Source organism: Suillus fuscotomentosus, assembly GCF_016647785.1.
Source record: "Suillus fuscotomentosus strain FC203 chromosome Unknown F5891scaffold_11, whole genome shotgun sequence".
NCBI classification, from domain to species: Eukaryota; Fungi; Basidiomycota; class Agaricomycetes; order Boletales; family Suillaceae; genus Suillus; species Suillus fuscotomentosus.
Window position 1 is genome coordinate 1,051,767 of NW_024539523.1, and position 16,848 is coordinate 1,068,614.

Genomic DNA, 16,848 nt, shown 5'->3' on the forward strand with positions numbered 1-16,848 from the left:
AATGAAATTTGTATGGTTCATGACCAAATAAACATTGTATTTTCGCAGGCCTTCTCAATCAACTTGAGGACATGAAGTACCTGCCACTGCACATACACCATTCCTATGCCCCAAGATGCTTATTTCTGTCGTTTTCACTCTGTTATAATGCCTGCCAATGCAACAAACTCCTGTCCTTGTCCGGACCACAGTACCCTCCAGCTTCCTTGCAGCCATCCGAGTTGCCAGCAATATTTCAAGACTGCTGCTGGCAGGACGAAACATAGGCTTTCAGCGCATCCAATAATCCCACAACCTGTCTCAGCTCCCTGTCCACCTTCTCCCGAACTCTTGGACCCAGGAAATGACCAGCAGCATGAAGATGATGTTCCTTTCAATGCCGATGAAGTCCCTAGGCCATTGTCTCCACCTGCTGATGTCAATGCAGAATTTTATGGACCGAAAAATCAGTTTTATCGAAATTATCATAAAGGTCTTGATGGTGAGTGATGTTGCGCACTTCATAAAATAAAATTCTAATGTCTGCTTTTGTTTAAAGGTCGACCTTGTGACGAAAATGGCGTGTTTCTTTCTCCAGGCACTCTGCCATCTCCACTTGTTGAGCGTCCTGCTGACGACTGGACACCATTTCGTGATCGGATTGAATTCAAAGCTGCCAAATTCTTATTTTGCAAAGATCAAATGTCCGCCTCCCATATTGACACCTTACTTGACCTGTGGGCCGCCACACTTGCAAAACACGACGATCATCTGCCCTTTGCTAATCACCGAGACTTATATCAGACAATTGATAGTATTCCGCTTGGAGATGTGCCATGGCAGAATTTTGCAGTCAAATTTTGTGGCGACAAACCAGATGTCGACATTCCACCATGGATGAACAGCTTTTACGATGTATGGTTTCGAGATCCACATGAAGTCGTCTGCAACATGCTTGCAAACCCAATGTATGCAGATGAAATGGATTATCAGCCCTACCATGAGTATGCCTCAGCAACCGATGAATGCCAGTGGAAGGACTTCATGTCTGCTGATTGGGCATGGGATCAGGCGGTAAGTTTTTAAATACAGTGCAATATATATATACTTATACACTATCGCATACAGGACGAAATTTCCAAAGATCCTGACACGGTTGGGGCAACCTTTGTTCCCATTATTCTCGGCAGTGATAAGACAACCGTCTTGGTTGGCACGGGCAACAATGAATATTACCCGCTATATCTTTCTATCGGCAATGTTTGAAACAATGTCCGTCGTGCACACCGAGATGTGATTGCTGTCATAGGATTTCTTGCCATGCCAAAAAGTAAGGTTCATTCAATTTTTATGCTAATCACAGGTGCTAACAGTAGGTTTTATATAAAGCTGCACGAGTGCACGCTGAGGATCTGAAGTTCCGAAAGTTTCGTCGTCAGCAATTTCACTCTTCCCTTTCAAAAATTCTTCAGCCCCTCAAGCCTGGAATGACGAAACCTGAAGTGGCTCGTTTTGGAGATGGTCACTTCCATTGTGTTGTCTATGGACTCGGACCCTATATCACTGATTATGAAGAACAGGTCCTGTTGGGATGCATCGTCAAATGCTGGTGTGCAAGGTAAGTATCTCCGAGCCTTACACTACTACTTGTTCCTCATCAACCGGCAACACATTTATAGGTGTCTTGCATCACGTCTTAACCTTGATGATGATGCCTTGGACCGTTGCTGCAAATATGTGGATGCTCTGGTGGAGGAAGGTACTCTATTAGAGATCTGGGATGATTATGGAATTGTTGGTGACATTGTGGTGAGTACATTTTCTTTTGGATACGGTTATTGAATTGCTGGACACCATCATCCAGCACAAGGATCAGTGTCTCTCGACGCTTTTTCATTTATGTTTTGTCTGCCAATCTTCTCTTTTCAAGTTGTGCTAACTTCATTTAACTTCCCAGCCATTTACCAATGATTTCCCCCGCGCTGATATAAACCGACTCATCGCCCCTGATCTCCTTCACCAGCTGATCAAGGGAGCTTTCAAGGACCACCTTGTAGATTGGGTGGAGAAATATTTGTTACTGACCCATGGAAAACGCGAAGCTCAATGAATCATGGACGACATTGACAGAAGGTATGTTTCATTTTTTGTTGTGAGACTCAATCATTCATCATGATATACAACAGAATTGCGGCTGTTGCATCCTTCACAGGTTTACGATGTTTTCCTGAGGGACAAGGGTTCAAACAATGGACCGGAGACGACTCAAAGGCACTTATGAAGGTTCGATTTTCTTAAGTTTCGTTTCTTGCTGCTCATTGTTGGCAGGTGTATTTGCCTGCAATTGAGGGCCACCTTCCACAGGACATTGTACATGCCTTTCGCGCACTTTTAGAGTTTTGTTACCTTGTCTGCCGCAACATCATCACAGAGAAGACCCTCACCGAAATTCAAGATGCACTCACACGATTCCACCACTACCATGAAGCATTTCGAGACGCAGGTGTTGTTCCCACATTTTCCTTACCACGTCAGCACTCACTCAAGCATTACATCCAACTTATACGACTTTTCAGTGCCCCGAACAGCTTATGCTCATTGATTACCAAGAGCAAGCATATCAAGGCCGTAAAGGAGCCTTGGAGACGCTCGAGTCGCTTCAATGCACTTGGTCAAATGCTGCAGACCAACCAGCGGCTGGATAAGCTCGCTGCTTTACGTGTCGACTTCACCAGGTGCAATATGTTGAGTGGTACATGTTTATCTGCAGTCATGATGGCTCTTCATATGTATCAAAATTTATTTGCTAAGTCAATAACACTAATTTTTCCTTTGACAGGATGATTTCAAGACCTTGATGACGCAGGAGGTGGCCATGCTTGTGCCACTGACAGTGCACCTCCAAATGGCTCGAACGCCAATGTTCTGGATGTGGATGAAGGCCACGACGACGGTGAAGTGGACGATGAGTCTACAGTGCTACAAGCAGATGTTCAGCTTGCACTAACACCCCATGTGTTTATCAGATTGATACCTCCTGTTCATTGCTAATATTGCTTTAGAACGACAACATGCGCATGGAATACATTTGTGCATGTCATCAGTGGCGAAACGGACATGCTCGCAATGACTGCGTGTTCGTTAGCACGAAACCAGAGCTCAAGGGCATGCAGGGATTTGACATTGCTTGTGTTCTGTGTTTTTTTTCCTTTACTTTTCAAGGAACAACTTACCCCTGCGCAGTTATTCGGTGGTTCAACACTGTTGGCGACTCTCCTGATGAGGACACTGGGATGTGGATTGTGCGGCCAGCCTATCGTGCTAATCACTCCCCGCATATGTCTATTATTCACATTGATTCAATTTATCACGCAGCACATTTAATTCCAGTCTATGGCACACAGTTTGTTTCTCATGACCTCAAGTATTACCAGTCTTATGATAGTTTCCGAGCTTACTATGTTAATAAGTATGCAGATCATCACACCTTTGAAATTGCTTTCTAATTTACTTCACACTTTTTTCGAGCTTTATATTTGTTGGATCTTTGCACACAATGTCATCTCTTTTTGTGTCTTTTTCGTCTTACCCGCCTGAATTACCATTTCGTAAATATATCCGACTTTTCAAAGATTCACTTCCAGAGGAAAAAGCTGCCGAAAGGTACAATAAGTTACCTAAGTGCAATCAAGAGGTCCATTATTTTCCTGATGCAGCAATATATGGACCAAGCTCATTTCTATGAATGGACGACTTTGTGCATCTCGAAAAGATTGGATCCTGATTTGTTATAATTTTTTATGCATTATGCATTATTGGGATGTGTACTGTATATATAACGAGTGCTTGCCGCTGCGCGGCTCACACTATCCTTGAAGCTTCAAAGCTCGACATGGACGACCTGACATTTAGTGCACAATATCGCACCACCAAGACCATGTTCACTGTTTCCCATGTTCCACGCAACGCAATCTGTGAAGTTACCTGAAGTTATCCAGTTTACCGAGAAAGCACACTACCCATCCTATCACTGCCAGTCACGCCCGTTATCCAGTACAGCTTCACATATCCTGCCTACAAAGTCCAAAGTCTAAAGCTCAAGTTCACACCATTTAATGAACCATTTACTGGCTTCGTCAGAGATGCATGATTTTTGAGAATGCCTAAACATGGCTTCGTCAAAGCTTGATGATCATCACTTGTCGGTGTACTGGGAGAGGCACCTGATATGGAGAATGCCAGTGGGCTGCAACTTGCAATGTTTGCATGTCTCGCAAGTTGCAACTTATGAGCTGTGACACCAATGAAATAGTAAGCACTCAGCACTATGCACAATGAATTTGGGACATAGCGGGAATTCAGATGGATCAATCATCATGTTGACCCAACAACATATATGAAGAAGTCGATCGGGAGATGTTGCCAGGCGGGAAAGGACCTGAAGAGAAAGTAGAATATCAGCCAGCGGGAAAAGCTCATGTAATATTGAATCTCCAGAGGGTGCTAAAATTTCACGACGGACTGGGGTTTATATCTTGTGGCAAATATCCATACCTCATGATGACGCAGTTTGATTTGCACATTTATGATACTGCGAAAGTGAGGTGGAGCGCATTACATTGTTGAGACAGGGAACTTGGCACCATATGTTGTAAGAGATGGAGCAAGGTGGAGAAAAGTCGTGTCAAAAATAAAATATAGTAATCGATTTCCAGCAAGCGGGGCAGAGCGGTGTGCTTGAAGTTTGTGCCCTGGCACGTGAGACGCATGCGGGTGGACGACACTCCAAGGTCATCATAAGATTATATGTTGTGGATATAAAAAGTCTACATAATTGATGAAGGTGAACACTGACTACTGCAGTAGTGGCTGAATCGCTAGTAGACCGTCTCGATCATAGCAAATCAAACACTATATAGGACTGATGGCCTACTGAATCGCAAGCATTAATGGGGTAGTGGTAACCTGGGTCGTTGCCATCGACCCGCCGGGGGTTCGATTCCCTCTTAATGCATTTTTGTGGTTAGTTTTCCTTGACAAAACTGTTACTCTTTGACACTCCAAGTCCCCCCATCTATAATGATTTAGATATCTTTTTCGTTTATTCTTTCTCACGTTACATCGATGGTCAACGGAGGCCAGGGAACGATTTCTCGCTATATCAGTTCCGATAGCGGTGTAGTTGGTTACTGTAATAAAACAGTGAGTCAGTGAACCCCCGTCGTTTTGTCCACTATGGATGAATTAGCTATTGGCTCATATAGGGATCGCTCGTCGTCCTTTCCTACTATTCCTCTCGACATACTTTTCGATATATTTCAGCATCTTCCTATCCAAAGCGTCCTGGCACTACGGCAGGTTGGCGCCCCTGCTTCATTTCGCGGCATTTTTTTTATCTGATTTTTATTTTCTAGACTAGTAAAAGTTTTTATGCTATCACCCGTCTGCGCAGTCTCTGGGCTCTCCTTCTGCGGACTCTTGTCCAGGAACAAAACATCCCTATACCCTACTTCGCCTACAACGCGTTATCCAGTGCTGGGACCTTGCTGTCCTACAACCCGTGTGCATAGCAAAACCGACATACATGGAAGGGCCATACGACCGTGTTGTTATCAATGACGATCCCTCTTCTTCAGCCATGATAGCGATCCAGTCATCACTGTGAGTGTAAATAGTAACACCCGCTCCAACGTTCTTGCTGATGGTCTATCATAGAACGGAAATCGACTTCGAAGGGAAAAACCCCGAGTCAGCATTCGTTTCGCTGAGTACCATTGATGGACTTAGAGAGACTCACCTACTCAGTGGGAGCACGCTCGTCACCCGGCATCCAGAACACGACGGAGAAGTGAGCATATGGGACATCAGTGATCAACCTTGTGAGAAAATACAGTTTGTGAGCCCCTCGCTATCACCGGTTAGCTTGCTTTTTGTGTAATCCCGCACGTCGCTGAGTTCTATGATTTGGCAGTTCCATTACTGCGAAGCTATGCATCTCTGTGACGATTACATAGTAATCATCCGCTGTCAAATTGTCGAGCTCTACTCCACCATTCCCCGACCCAACAACATTGCAACACCGGGAGTGTCAATCTCGTACCCACTCGCACAGCACAGCTTTCAACGGCCCCTACAGTCCGTCTATGTGTCAGGGCAAGTCAACTGGCATGCTGCGCGCTCGCGCCGCTCCTCACCAATCAACATTGCCGTTCGATATAGAAGCACCAATGGCTGGCTGGCGATCACGTTGCATCTTTTCGTACTTACGCCAAATCCCGCGTACATCCCAGGACGAGAGACTTCTCTATATAATCTTCCATACGCGGCGCAGCCCACTCTAGTGCAGACGATAGGCTTACCAGTGTTTTCACCTCAGATGTCGGACGTTGCTCTCGGACGATATGGTACTGTTATCTGGCTTGACAACTATTACGAAGACTGGGCGTATGCGAGGGAGCCTAGCGAGTTCGATCAGCGACTTGCAGGACAGATACTGACGGCTACAGGAGGATTCTCGACTAGCCAGCATGGCTCACATGATTCCATGGTATTTCACGTGCGAGACCGCAACGATTGGAGCGTGGTCGCGATTGATGAGGAGTCTGGGAGAATTGTCGTCGGTGATGTGGACGGTGCGATGACACTCTTCGAATATCTTTAACTTGGTTTCTTCATTTGCTTTTGTTTTGAATATTGTCTCTTGACATGGACATTTTTTTCCGTACCCACATCAAACTCACATTTAACATATTTCACCATTTTCTCGTCTGTCACTTATATCCCTCGTCCATAATATACGAAGTTAGATCCATTGCGGTGGTGTATAATCGTACGTTTCATTCCTGCTAGGTTTCCATTCCGAAAGGATCACAAAAATTCCAAGTCGCAGCCGATTTATTGCAGATGAGGACCTAAAAACCAATGTGCCGTGTCATAATCCCATACCCGGAAAAGTACGTACCGCTGACGGTGTCAGTCCGAGTTCCCTCAGTGTTTTGCTGAACTGATCACGAGAGAATGTTTTCCTATTGGAAAAAGCATGAACCCTCGGTACTGTTTACACGGCGCAACAAGACGCAGACTGACCTGGGGAAACGCTAGGCGAATCTGACTGTTTCCACATCGACGGAAAGCGTTTGGGCAGCTGAAAATTCAGCGACTTCACGTAACGCTTGCAAGATGTATTGGTTCACAAGACGTTCGTAGTCTGTTTTAATCCGCTCATTACCAGGAATATCATGTGCACCTTGAACTCGTCACGAAGTTGTACCCACATGCTCAAGCACACGCTGGACAATACGCTTCCCAAAGCTTGCACACTTGGACGCTGGTGACTGCAGTCACGCATGAAACGACCCATAATTCTTCCACTTATCGAGACCGGTTTTGGCCATACCGGCGTGCATGCGCCTCCCTAAATCGTGCGAGGCCCATTAGATTAATTAAATTATGATCATGAATGGACCCAAAATTCGGCGACTACGTCTAACTCTTTCATTGTCCTTGCTTCCCTCGCGCCAGACCCTAAGTGATGAGTAGCCTGATCTGTACCAACATCTACGAGCTCATCCCTGACCAGTAGGATGCGCAGGCCACCCGCTCGTACAAATCCTGTCCGCATAGGCAGGAAGGTAAGTTCAAACTCTTGACTACCCTCTGCCTTCCTCACATCATCATCTGATGAGTCCTGATGATGACTGGCATGACTGGGATCAGTGAGCGTAATGGGGTTCAGGAACTGCGTGGATGACCCAACAAATACACAGCCTTTCAACTTTGCGCGTTTCTCCTCATCCGCGAACTCAAAGTAAGGGGGTGGCAATGTGGGTTCCCCACGTGTGAGAATCTTCTCTGGCGAGATAACCAAGAGATTCTCGCTTGCCATGTTGGGAGAATTTTGTACAGAGGTAACAAGCGTTGATGTCGCAGAAGTGAGGCCCAGAGACGAGAACCGTGAGCTAATTGTCTCGGTGGCCTGGAATGGTTCAGGGTATGCAATCACTGTAGCACGCGGATATTGAAGATGTTGTACAGCAAGAGTTATAACCCTTTGTTTCCCTTTGGCCTTTGGTAGAGCAGCAGAAACAGTGGCAGTGAAAGCAATCTTGAAGGGCCGTTCAACAGCGATAGATTCCCTGGCAATATGGTTTACGATAACCTCGACCTCGACGTCCAACACGGAAGCAGGCGCCGGTGGTGCTGGTTGTTGTTGATTTGGTGCGATAGGCATGTTGGACATAGATCCAGCTGCTGATGATTGCGGGCGCGTGCGGAAGGGTGAGCCTGGTCTGTATGGAGCCGGGGTTGGGGAACTAGGTCGAGAAGGGGGAAGTTGTGGAGATCGTGGTCGGGCGGGCGATGATGGTGCACTTGGCACGGTGCGCTGAAGATAAGGCGGAAGCGCTGAAACAGGGTGCTGGAGTGGGGGAGCTGGAGTTGGAACTGGGTTCGGAACTGGAGTGGGGCTAGGAAATCGACGGGACAACATCTACGTGTCAAAAATAAGCGATGAAACTACTCTTTTGGACGGTGATCTCACCGAAGTTAATAAACGCCCAGGCTCGCCGAACTGAGAACGCCATGAGATGTCAAGTCTACCGAGAGGGATGACACTGCCTGCTGCATGAACGACAGGAAATGAGGAAGACGATGTTGGGGTCAGGATATAGATATACTGTCGTATGGCTTGTGGTTGCATGAGAGCCATCGGATCAGAGAATAATCTCCGATCCTTATCATCATCTGTCGTGTTGGCATCGACAACACTCCATCCCTCCGCGCATTCAAACACCATGCGCTCGAACCACATCGTATCCTGTGTTAAGTTTTGGATGTGGACTTCGAGAAATATTTTCTCGCGCTCTGACGAAATCATCAACGCTGACGGAGACCGAGGTGTATGTACCTTTGTCTTTACAGAAAGAGGGTTGGTAACCTGGCGCGTTTTCAGTCGAAATATTCAAATCGCCAGAAGTCCTATTGAAAATAATACATACAGCAAACTTGTAAAACTTGCGGAAGGTTGCTTCATTGGAGGGATCATTAGCACCAGAGGACTGGCGGTATGACGGAGGCAGGTGATACGAGACGATACAAGCCAGAACATGGTGGCCCAATTCCTTCACCTCGTGGTGGGCCACATATTCCAGTGAATCTCCTATTGCGAGCTTGAAACCTGGGCCACCAAGTTCAGCCAATAGTATCTTGGAGTTTGCTGTCTGGATCTCAACGCAGACACTGACACCCTCGACGTCGATATTGGTCTCATTGTTAATGCATATGCAACTGGAGAATGTTTCGCCTAGCTGAATGGCTCCGAACGAGGCGGGAAGCGTAAGGAACTCAGATGCTTGAGTAAGATCCCGTAGGGTCTTGGGGTGGCCTTGGAGAGGTGTCTTTCCTTGCAGAGAGAGAATGGACGCAGTAGAGTGGGCAGAGAATGAAGGAGAGCTGGAATAAAAGGGCTGCCATGCGCTAGCTAGTGATGGTCTCTGTCATTAAGTACCAGCATTGATCACCACGTTGCGCGCTGAAAGATTGTCCACCCACAGATACCCGCATCACTTTCAGTGATAAAAGATGCCCTTGCGCATCCATGTTCGTTGCGGTGGCCGTATATGAGCACTTGAGCTGTGGTAGGCCAGGACCTAGTACTGAAGTGTCTACAGTCTGAATACCGTCTACTAGTACTTTGCGCTGAGTGTTGTTTGTTCATATTAGAATTCAAAGCCATCGGCTATCCTCTGTCGGAGAACCTCCGGAGAGACCTCATTCTGCAGACTGGAGGTCAACCGGAGACAATTGGTTCTGGGAGTCATGACGCTGACAAGGTGTAGGATAGCCGTAAAACATGCATGTAGTCGGGTCTGTACTCTAGTTACAGTTATATCATGCATGGACCATCAGATGATTATAGCGCAAAATAAATAAAAGATAGAAAACGTATAAAATATCAAAGTTCTTGCTGCACAATTTTCTTTGCCAACGCCTTAACATTGTCGGCACTGGATCCTAGTCTGGTTGAGCCTACGGCTGCATCTACCATCTGTTGTCCGATACCAGGAGGTGCCCTCTTCCATTGTGTCACTCTCAGCCCAACTCCAGGCATTGTATGTCGAGCGATGTACCGCACCCAACGGTCGACGACCTCAGGGTCTGCATCCCATGCTTTAATTGCACGTTTGTGCACCTTCCGCTCGAAGTTCTCTTGACTCTTTTTGTGCACGAACGGACCACGAGGTACAGTCCATAGCGAGCGTTGTGTTGGCAAGTACACCGGGCGTGAAATTGGGATGCCTAACGCTGCAGCTGCATGTCCTACAAAATGCATGTACAGTTCAAGAAATTGTGGGTGATATGCGCGGAACTGCAGCTGAGCGACTGGAACTGAATGAGTGCGGGGGTGGTATGACGGGGGGTAGAGGCTACGTCCATGAATAACCATGGAAGAAAACTCTTCTTCTGTCAATGGTGCAGGAGCCTCCGATTCCAGCTGTCGAGTAGCACTGCATAAAGGCTGATATCATTCAGCTGCAAGACACATAGTGAGCAAGCACATACACTGAGTGGCTGCTGCTGCCATTAAACCGCACAAATCTGGCTATAGTTGGCAGAGCCAGACAAGATCGTCGAGGGAACATGTCTTCAAGTTCGCGAATCACGTTCAATTCAGTCTATGGTCAAAATATTGAACCCGGCGAATGCCGGATCATACCCTTGAAACCCTCCGATTCATGAGGTTTGGAACGAGGCTCAACAATAGACCGCTATGTCTTCCCATGACAGTGACCCATTTTATCTCAGGCGGGTGTGCTGCTAATTCATGAAATAATTGAGCTGACAGGTGTTTTCAGATACTAGTAAATCATGATGAATTCCGTTTTGTGATGTCGCTAAATGTTCATGCAGCACTGGCCATTCAGGAAAACACGGCCATGAATTCTTGGAGTTTGAGTACTCCCATGGTCGTCTTCGATATGCCAACAACTCGAATTATAGGAATGACAGCTTGATCCGTAAAGAAAGTCGGTGGTTCATTTTGCGTCCCGCTCGAGTGCTGACCCAAGTCCTCAGTGTGGGTAGGGCCTTTAGTGGTCAAGGAGCTCAAGCGCATTGTGGAATCGAGTGAAATCACAAAGTAATCACAAGCTGTGCCCCATTTTTGACCTGCTGACTGGCCTTTTAGGGAAGATGATACGAACTGGCCGAAAAAAAACATCGTTGGAAAGCAAGAACTTGAGATACGTGTAGGCAATGACCACATTGCCTTCGAGGTACGTGATTAGCAGTATCTCTACAAATGGTATCTCATAACTTATTCGTCACATTTAGACTGCAAAAATCGGGTCACTTGTTGATATCCAAGACAGCGAGGATCCTGAAGGACTTCGTGTATTTTACTACCTCGTACAAGATTTGAAGGTGTGTTTTCGCCTACTTTCCCTCACACTATCTTACAGCCATCTGTAGTGTTTGATATTCTCCCTTATTTCTCTTCACTTCAAGATCAAGCCTATCTAGCTATATTCGTATCTCTTGGGCCAGGTCCAAATAACGCACCAGCAGCACCACAAATATTACCTTTGTATCGCCTTAAATTTCAGGCAACACTGTTTAAATCACTGTCCTTCTAATGCAAGATACATAAGTCATCGCATTGTGGACAGTTCATTTCAGGAGCTTCAGCGAAGGAAAAGTGCATTCTTGGTTCAAGTTTACGCCTCAAGTCGAAAGCGGTGTTGCAAGTACGAGGTAGCTAAGAAGAAGGCAGTAGTATGAAACTTGATTCTGTGTACTGAACTGGGAGAACGATACCAGGTCAGCTGTAGTCTACTCAACCCATCGACTAGCGTCTGTGGATCCTACTTCGTAAAAGTTGATCTATAGAATCTGCAGAGCATATGTTAAGCGTACGATACTATACAATCAAACACCCTTCGCCAATACTCTCTTTAACTCAGCATTCCGCTTCTCCAGGGTCTGAATCTTTGTTTGTGCGGAACGCATCTTCTTCAACAGGTATTCCCTCCGCTCGGATGTTGCTCTACGCCTGAACCACCAAAATGACCGCTCCGTTTTTGAGAGGTCCTGAAGCGTGCTAAGCTCAGACTCGCATGTACGAACGGTACTTTCAGCGCTCGAGATAACTTTGTCGTTGAGCGCGATGTCTTGTGTGGCTTGGAAGACAGGGTCTGACGTATCGTTAGTGAGAGAACATTAGATTACAATCGCATTGCCGTTACCGTTCACAAGTCTCTCGAAGACATATTTGAACACGGGCTTTCCGGGACGTATCGTGGATGGTCGACCTGAAAAGGATATTAAATAGCGTCCCCCAGCCTGAAATATTGACAGTACCATGTCGTGTGCTGATAGATATGATCTCAGCGTGTTCCATGACACGAAGCGGCAGCTCGTCTCCCTTGAAAGGCACATCGAGTAATACTTCATAATACGGCAGCTGACGAGAAAAGTGAGTAACCTGTCGACTAGCACAGGAGTTGGTTGATTACCTCAGCTCTGCGTGCCAGCTGCTTGAGCACAGTCCACGCCTGCTCCCTGGACCACGGCAAACTCTTAGCGTCGTCGATGTCCTCTCCAAAGGCCTTCTTCCTCAGTTCTCCGACACCGTCAGCAATGATATCTTCTACCGCTTCCTCGATGCCTTGATTACTGCAGACTTTGTGGATTAGCTATATGTGAGGAAGGTATCAGTATGCGCATCAAAAAGGCCACAGATAACTTACACGTTCAAGGTCGCTCGTGCGGCCGCCAAGGTGTTCGATAGCCTTCTTTTGTGCAGGCGTGAGATCCGAAGTGATACCAGCATCGTACAGGCGTCGGCGGACAAAGGAGAGTGCAGTGGGGGCATCAGCATCATGAAGGGCAATAGAGTTCAATGGCTTGGAAGGCAACGCTGCAGCGTCATATTAGCAATACCTCATATGGGTGTAGATGAAACACATACCCCGGGCCAGTAGCTTTGCATCCTCGCGGTTGTCGCTGACTACGATAACATGGGCAACCTCGAAAGACATTAGGAGCACAATTGACAAGTGGAGTGATGCGAATCACCTGATTCTCGGCGAGGGACGCTGCCCAATGCGCCAAAACGCCGAGAAGTTCTTCTTTGTAAACTCCTCCCCGTGCGGCATAGTTTTTGATGACCACAATCGGTAGCGTACGCACAACTTGCACGTCCTCTGCGTGCCGGTGTTGTTGTCTTGCTAGCTCCTGGCTCGTCTTCTCCCCTCCATCACTCAAGTTTACGACATCTTCCTCTATCACATTGAAGCCCGCAAGCCCGCCGTCGTCACCCTCTAGTAACTCGTCGCCCACCCCAAGCTCGCTTATAACGCCGTTTCCGGCAATACAGTCCAGCCGTGGATCGTGCCATGTCCCGGCGCGAATACGAGCGCGAGTTCGTGCTTCTTCGGCTCGTCGTGCTTCAGCTTCTTGTGTTGCTTTAACAGCGCGCTGTGCAGAAGTGCGAAGGGAATGATTGACTTTCTTCAATGCTGTGCCTGTGACTTCAAGTATTTGTTTCAGCTGGTCTTCAAGGGAAGACTTAAAGCCCGCTAGAAAGACATTAATTATTCCATTAACAAAGTGGAGAGAAGTCAATCAGGTCACCTTTTTGCCCGATTAGGCCAACGGTCGCAATGTCCACCATGTTGTTGACGGAGTTCAGGAAAGCAAAAATTGGTCTGTAGCCGGTCTGCTGTGCGAGTGCGGAAACGAGACGCATGTCTGATGTCGCTCTATTGAGCTCAGCACAATCGATCACTAAAGTTTTTCTGTAAAGCATGATAAGCCGTGTCTAGATGGACATAGCGTATTACAAACCTGCCCGTGTCGCGGATGATAGCCTCGACCATACGCGATTTGCCACTGCCCTGGGGACCATGCACGAATGCAACGGTAGCTATTCAAAATGTGCTGTCAGAATTTTACATTGGAAAATGGGTGAGAAACTTACAAGGTAGGTCAGAGAGGTAGCTCCGCACAGCGCTTTCTGCATCCTTACGCTCCTTCCAAATGTCTCCCTGTGGAGAGACGTCTTCACGAGCCAAGCTCGTGAGGGAGAATCGGTCCAAGGCATTCGCACGAAGCCATTTATATAATTTATATTCTGAAGTGAAAGAAATAAGTTAGTACGTTCAATGACCGTGATTGGAAATACTTGCCGCGATAATCGAACCAATTGAGCATCTTCCCTTCAACAGAAAGGACTCTTATGGGATCAAATATCTATAACAAAATTCTAGCTCATGGATAAATCGGAGAAGAGTTCACGCACAGTGTAAGTCAACGTGCCGAGTAAAAAAAATATGATCGGCAACACAATCCTGGGATGCGAAGTCAGCCAGTCTCGGATTGCATGGGCCTGGATGGGACGTTGATATACAGTCTTCAGGCGTGTTATTCCATCACCATCGGAGAATGTGTATCCATGGATGGTGTTCCGTGCGATGGTGGCGGAGCGTACGCGGTGAAACAGAATATCGGAGGAGCGGAGTGTGCCTGCAGGAACGGGTGTAGGGGAAGTGATATTCTGTATCCGGCCGCACGACTGGCATAGGGTAAGGAGAGGTAAACTTATAAATGAGTGAACTCACTCGAAACAGACTATACAAGGCTTCTTCAGGAACATCTGGGCCCTGGAAGGACACGTGGACGATTCCTGACGGATATCGGTACATATCCTAATCGCTGTGTTTACATTCTCGCCAAGTAACTTCTACTTGCGAAAACGCACCTCAAGAAACGGCTCTCCCTTCACGAGCCAAACATTACAGTGATTAAGTCCCGACCAAGAGGGGAGACCACCATGCTTAGTAGCTTCAAGTTGGAGATCCGTCTGAAGCGTTTCGAGTGCGGTCTGGTGATCACGACCAGTATAAGTGAAGCGCACAAAGACACCACCATCCTTCTGATAAGGCTGGAGCTCGTGTATGTGGAAGTCATGCGTCTTTACAGTCTCTAGACGCTCATGCAAGCGCTCCAAGAGGTTTTCCTCGCGTAATATGCCAATGTAGTGTCGAAGACTGCGTGGGTTTAGTTAAGGTAAAAGGTGCGGTTGAGTGGTACGAACTCCCAGATACCCAGGCGAATAGGGAATACAGAGTCGATGAACAACCATCGTTCTTGAGACTATAGATAGTGATTAATGTCGAGAACCCATGGTCTCGAAGTCACTTACGTCCCCGTCCGATTTAGATGTGCTCGCTGTCTCTGGTGTGTCCGGTGATACACGTGTGCTGGTATGTATTCGTCGTGTCTTGTGTGACAAAGAGCGCAAATTTCGAGCAGCCAAGTTCAACGGACTTTTTGAATACATGCTGTAGCCTATCAGATGCTTACTAGGTGGCCAAGCTAGCTACTAGCAGATCATCGACGTCAATAGTATCGGAATCATTTACCGGTTCCTTATATTATAACGTAATGACCCGCCGGGCTGTGTGATCGTGGGAGAGTATCGCCTCGTTTGTGCTCTTGTGCGGATGAAACGGAGCAAAGTTTGCATCCCGTGAGGGTTCTCCACGCGCTGTAGACACTGTCAGTTTGTGCGCACAGGACGACAGCGACCACTGGATCAAAATTGTTCTCGTCAACGCAAACAGTGATGAGCACCTATACCCAAATACAGGCCCGTCCCCCACCAGCTGCACTAGGACGCAAAAATTCGTTCTTCGGCGCCATCAAGAATATTGTCACTGCCCCACTCTCATGGTTTGGTGGCAGCGAAGAAGACTTTGGCGATAGCGACGCCAGAGGAAAGCGAAGGCGGCTACCCATTGCCTCTGAGCAAACTCGCGATGACTCTGACTCTGACTCGGAGCAACGGACCAAGAGAATGAGAATGGGCAGCCCCAACAGAGATAAGCAACCATACCTTGATCCCCCCAGATCAGCCTTCATACAGCATCATAAGACATCTGAAGGTGTATGCATCCAAAGTCACCGTCATGTTTCGCCCTCGTCACGAAAGGCCCTCCGTGTACCTACTGCCACACCTCGCAATAGACGCACGATGTCCCCTTACCCAAGTGGATCGCAGCTCAAGGCACAGCTGTCTGTGCGTACAATGTCTCTTGATCCTCCATCTGGGTTAGGTTACTCCGATTCGCCAGCCCGGTTGCAGCCAGTTCCCACTATGCAAGATCTCACCGAGGAGAAAGATGCCATGTCCATCAGTAGGGAACCGTCCATGTCAAACCTTCGTATGCGTACGTCTGTTACACCCCAGCCCTCAGGTTCCGATTTCGGCCCCGTCATTCCCCCTCGCCGGGAGCGCGATCCAACTGAACCGCCACCACTTACGACATTGATGTCAAACCCCATGTTTGTCAAGCCCCCGCCTGGCTTGCAGAAGCTCACAACTGCGGAAATGACCAGACAAGCAACTCTTGGCTCATTGTTAGACTCTCAGCGTAAGGTGAGGATTTTTCTCTTTTTGTTTCTTTTGTCGTAGGCGTACTTTTGACACGAATTTCTCAGCAAACCCATTCACCTGTCCGACGGGGGTCTGTTCTGTTTGGCACAGGATCCATGACAGACATATCCGCTCGTACGTATGCCCATATTCTTAATCGCTTTTGATAGTTGATTATCCTGCAATAGCCCATCTTTGGCCGATCAACCCCGCCGAGAAGGCCCTGCATGAGCTTGAAGTATACAAAACTCCCCTTCTTCCCTCCCGCCTTAAGGGTGCACCGATCCCGGATACTTTTATATCCAAGAAGAGCCGCCCTATCACTCTCATGCATGACAGGGACCGAGAGCGTAAGAAGGGGAAAGGCAAGAACAAGATGAAGGATCGAGATGGTGTCAATGGGACAAAGCCATACGCGGGCGAGGGTGGCATGA

The 16,848-nt window shown here is 47.4% G+C and overlaps 7 protein-coding genes and 1 non-coding gene across 8 annotated transcripts; 4 read left to right on the forward strand and 4 right to left on the reverse strand.

Annotated features, from left to right (window-relative positions):
• Positions 1–147: 147 nt before the first annotated feature.
• On the forward strand, positions 148–3,485 carry F5891DRAFT_1126963 (uncharacterized protein; the record flags this gene model as incomplete). The annotated part of the gene is made up of 10 exons (XM_041364139.1): positions 148–481; positions 539–1,053; positions 1,108–1,239; positions 1,356–1,597; positions 1,659–1,788; positions 1,937–2,055; positions 2,166–2,262; positions 2,308–2,731; positions 2,831–3,018; positions 3,042–3,485. 10 exons carry the CDS (start codon positions 148–150, stop codon positions 3,483–3,485), a joined length of 2,625 nt encoding a protein of 874 aa, XP_041229663.1.
• Positions 3,486–4,922: 1,437 nt separating this feature from the next.
• F5891DRAFT_t50 lies at positions 4,923–4,993 on the forward strand. The gene has a single exon. It is a non-coding gene; the product is annotated as a tRNA-Gly (tRNA).
• A 221-nt stretch (positions 4,994–5,214) lies between these two features.
• F5891DRAFT_1185051 (uncharacterized protein) lies at positions 5,215–6,640 on the forward strand (the record flags this gene model as incomplete). The annotated part of the gene is made up of 4 exons (XM_041366514.1): positions 5,215–5,337; positions 5,405–5,640; positions 5,695–5,896; positions 5,951–6,640. 4 exons carry the CDS (start codon positions 5,215–5,217, stop codon positions 6,638–6,640), a joined length of 1,251 nt encoding a protein of 416 aa, XP_041229664.1.
• Positions 6,641–7,369: 729 nt separating this feature from the next.
• On the reverse strand, positions 7,370–9,651 carry F5891DRAFT_1016550 (DUF974-domain-containing protein). Its single transcript, XM_041360944.1, has 4 exons — positions 9,529–9,651; positions 8,976–9,470; positions 8,519–8,914; positions 7,370–8,467 (listed from the first exon to the last, which is right to left on the reverse strand). Exons 1-4 carry the CDS (start codon positions 9,574–9,576, stop codon positions 7,433–7,435), a joined length of 1,974 nt encoding a protein of 657 aa, XP_041229665.1. The 5' UTR covers positions 9,577–9,651; the 3' UTR covers positions 7,370–7,432.
• Positions 9,652–9,663: 12 nt separating this feature from the next.
• On the reverse strand, positions 9,664–10,673 carry F5891DRAFT_1016552 (ribosomal protein S10 domain-containing protein). Its single transcript, XM_041360945.1, has 2 exons — positions 10,540–10,673; positions 9,664–10,484 (listed from the first exon to the last, which is right to left on the reverse strand). Exons 1-2 carry the CDS (start codon positions 10,617–10,619, stop codon positions 9,932–9,934), a joined length of 633 nt encoding a protein of 210 aa, XP_041229666.1. The 5' UTR covers positions 10,620–10,673; the 3' UTR covers positions 9,664–9,931.
• A 74-nt stretch (positions 10,674–10,747) lies between these two features.
• F5891DRAFT_1126966 (mago nashi) lies at positions 10,748–11,499 on the forward strand (the record flags this gene model as incomplete). Its single annotated transcript, XM_041364140.1, has 6 exons — positions 10,748–10,788; positions 10,888–11,003; positions 11,053–11,116; positions 11,165–11,252; positions 11,311–11,400; positions 11,449–11,499. 6 exons carry the CDS (start codon positions 10,748–10,750, stop codon positions 11,497–11,499), a joined length of 450 nt encoding a protein of 149 aa, XP_041229667.1.
• Positions 11,500–11,904: 405 nt separating this feature from the next.
• F5891DRAFT_1126967 (RNA12 protein-domain-containing protein) lies at positions 11,905–15,121 on the reverse strand (the record flags this gene model as incomplete). The annotated part of the gene is made up of 15 exons (XM_041364141.1): positions 11,905–12,170; positions 12,222–12,287; positions 12,337–12,439; positions 12,492–12,671; positions 12,726–12,895; positions 12,947–13,004; positions 13,054–13,556; positions 13,612–13,775; positions 13,825–13,903; positions 13,958–14,110; positions 14,166–14,229; positions 14,279–14,551; positions 14,598–14,684; positions 14,738–15,026; positions 15,084–15,121. The coding sequence occupies 15 exons, from the start codon at positions 15,119–15,121 to the stop codon at positions 11,905–11,907; spliced, it is 2,493 nt and encodes an 830-aa protein (XP_041229668.1).
• A 392-nt stretch (positions 15,122–15,513) lies between these two features.
• Positions 15,514–16,204, reverse strand: F5891DRAFT_1016563 (uncharacterized protein). Its single transcript, XM_041360946.1, has one exon. The coding sequence runs from the start codon at positions 15,898–15,900 to the stop codon at positions 15,613–15,615; it is 288 nt and encodes a 95-aa protein (XP_041229669.1). The 5' UTR covers positions 15,901–16,204; the 3' UTR covers positions 15,514–15,612.
• Positions 16,205–16,848: the final 644 nt, after the last annotated feature.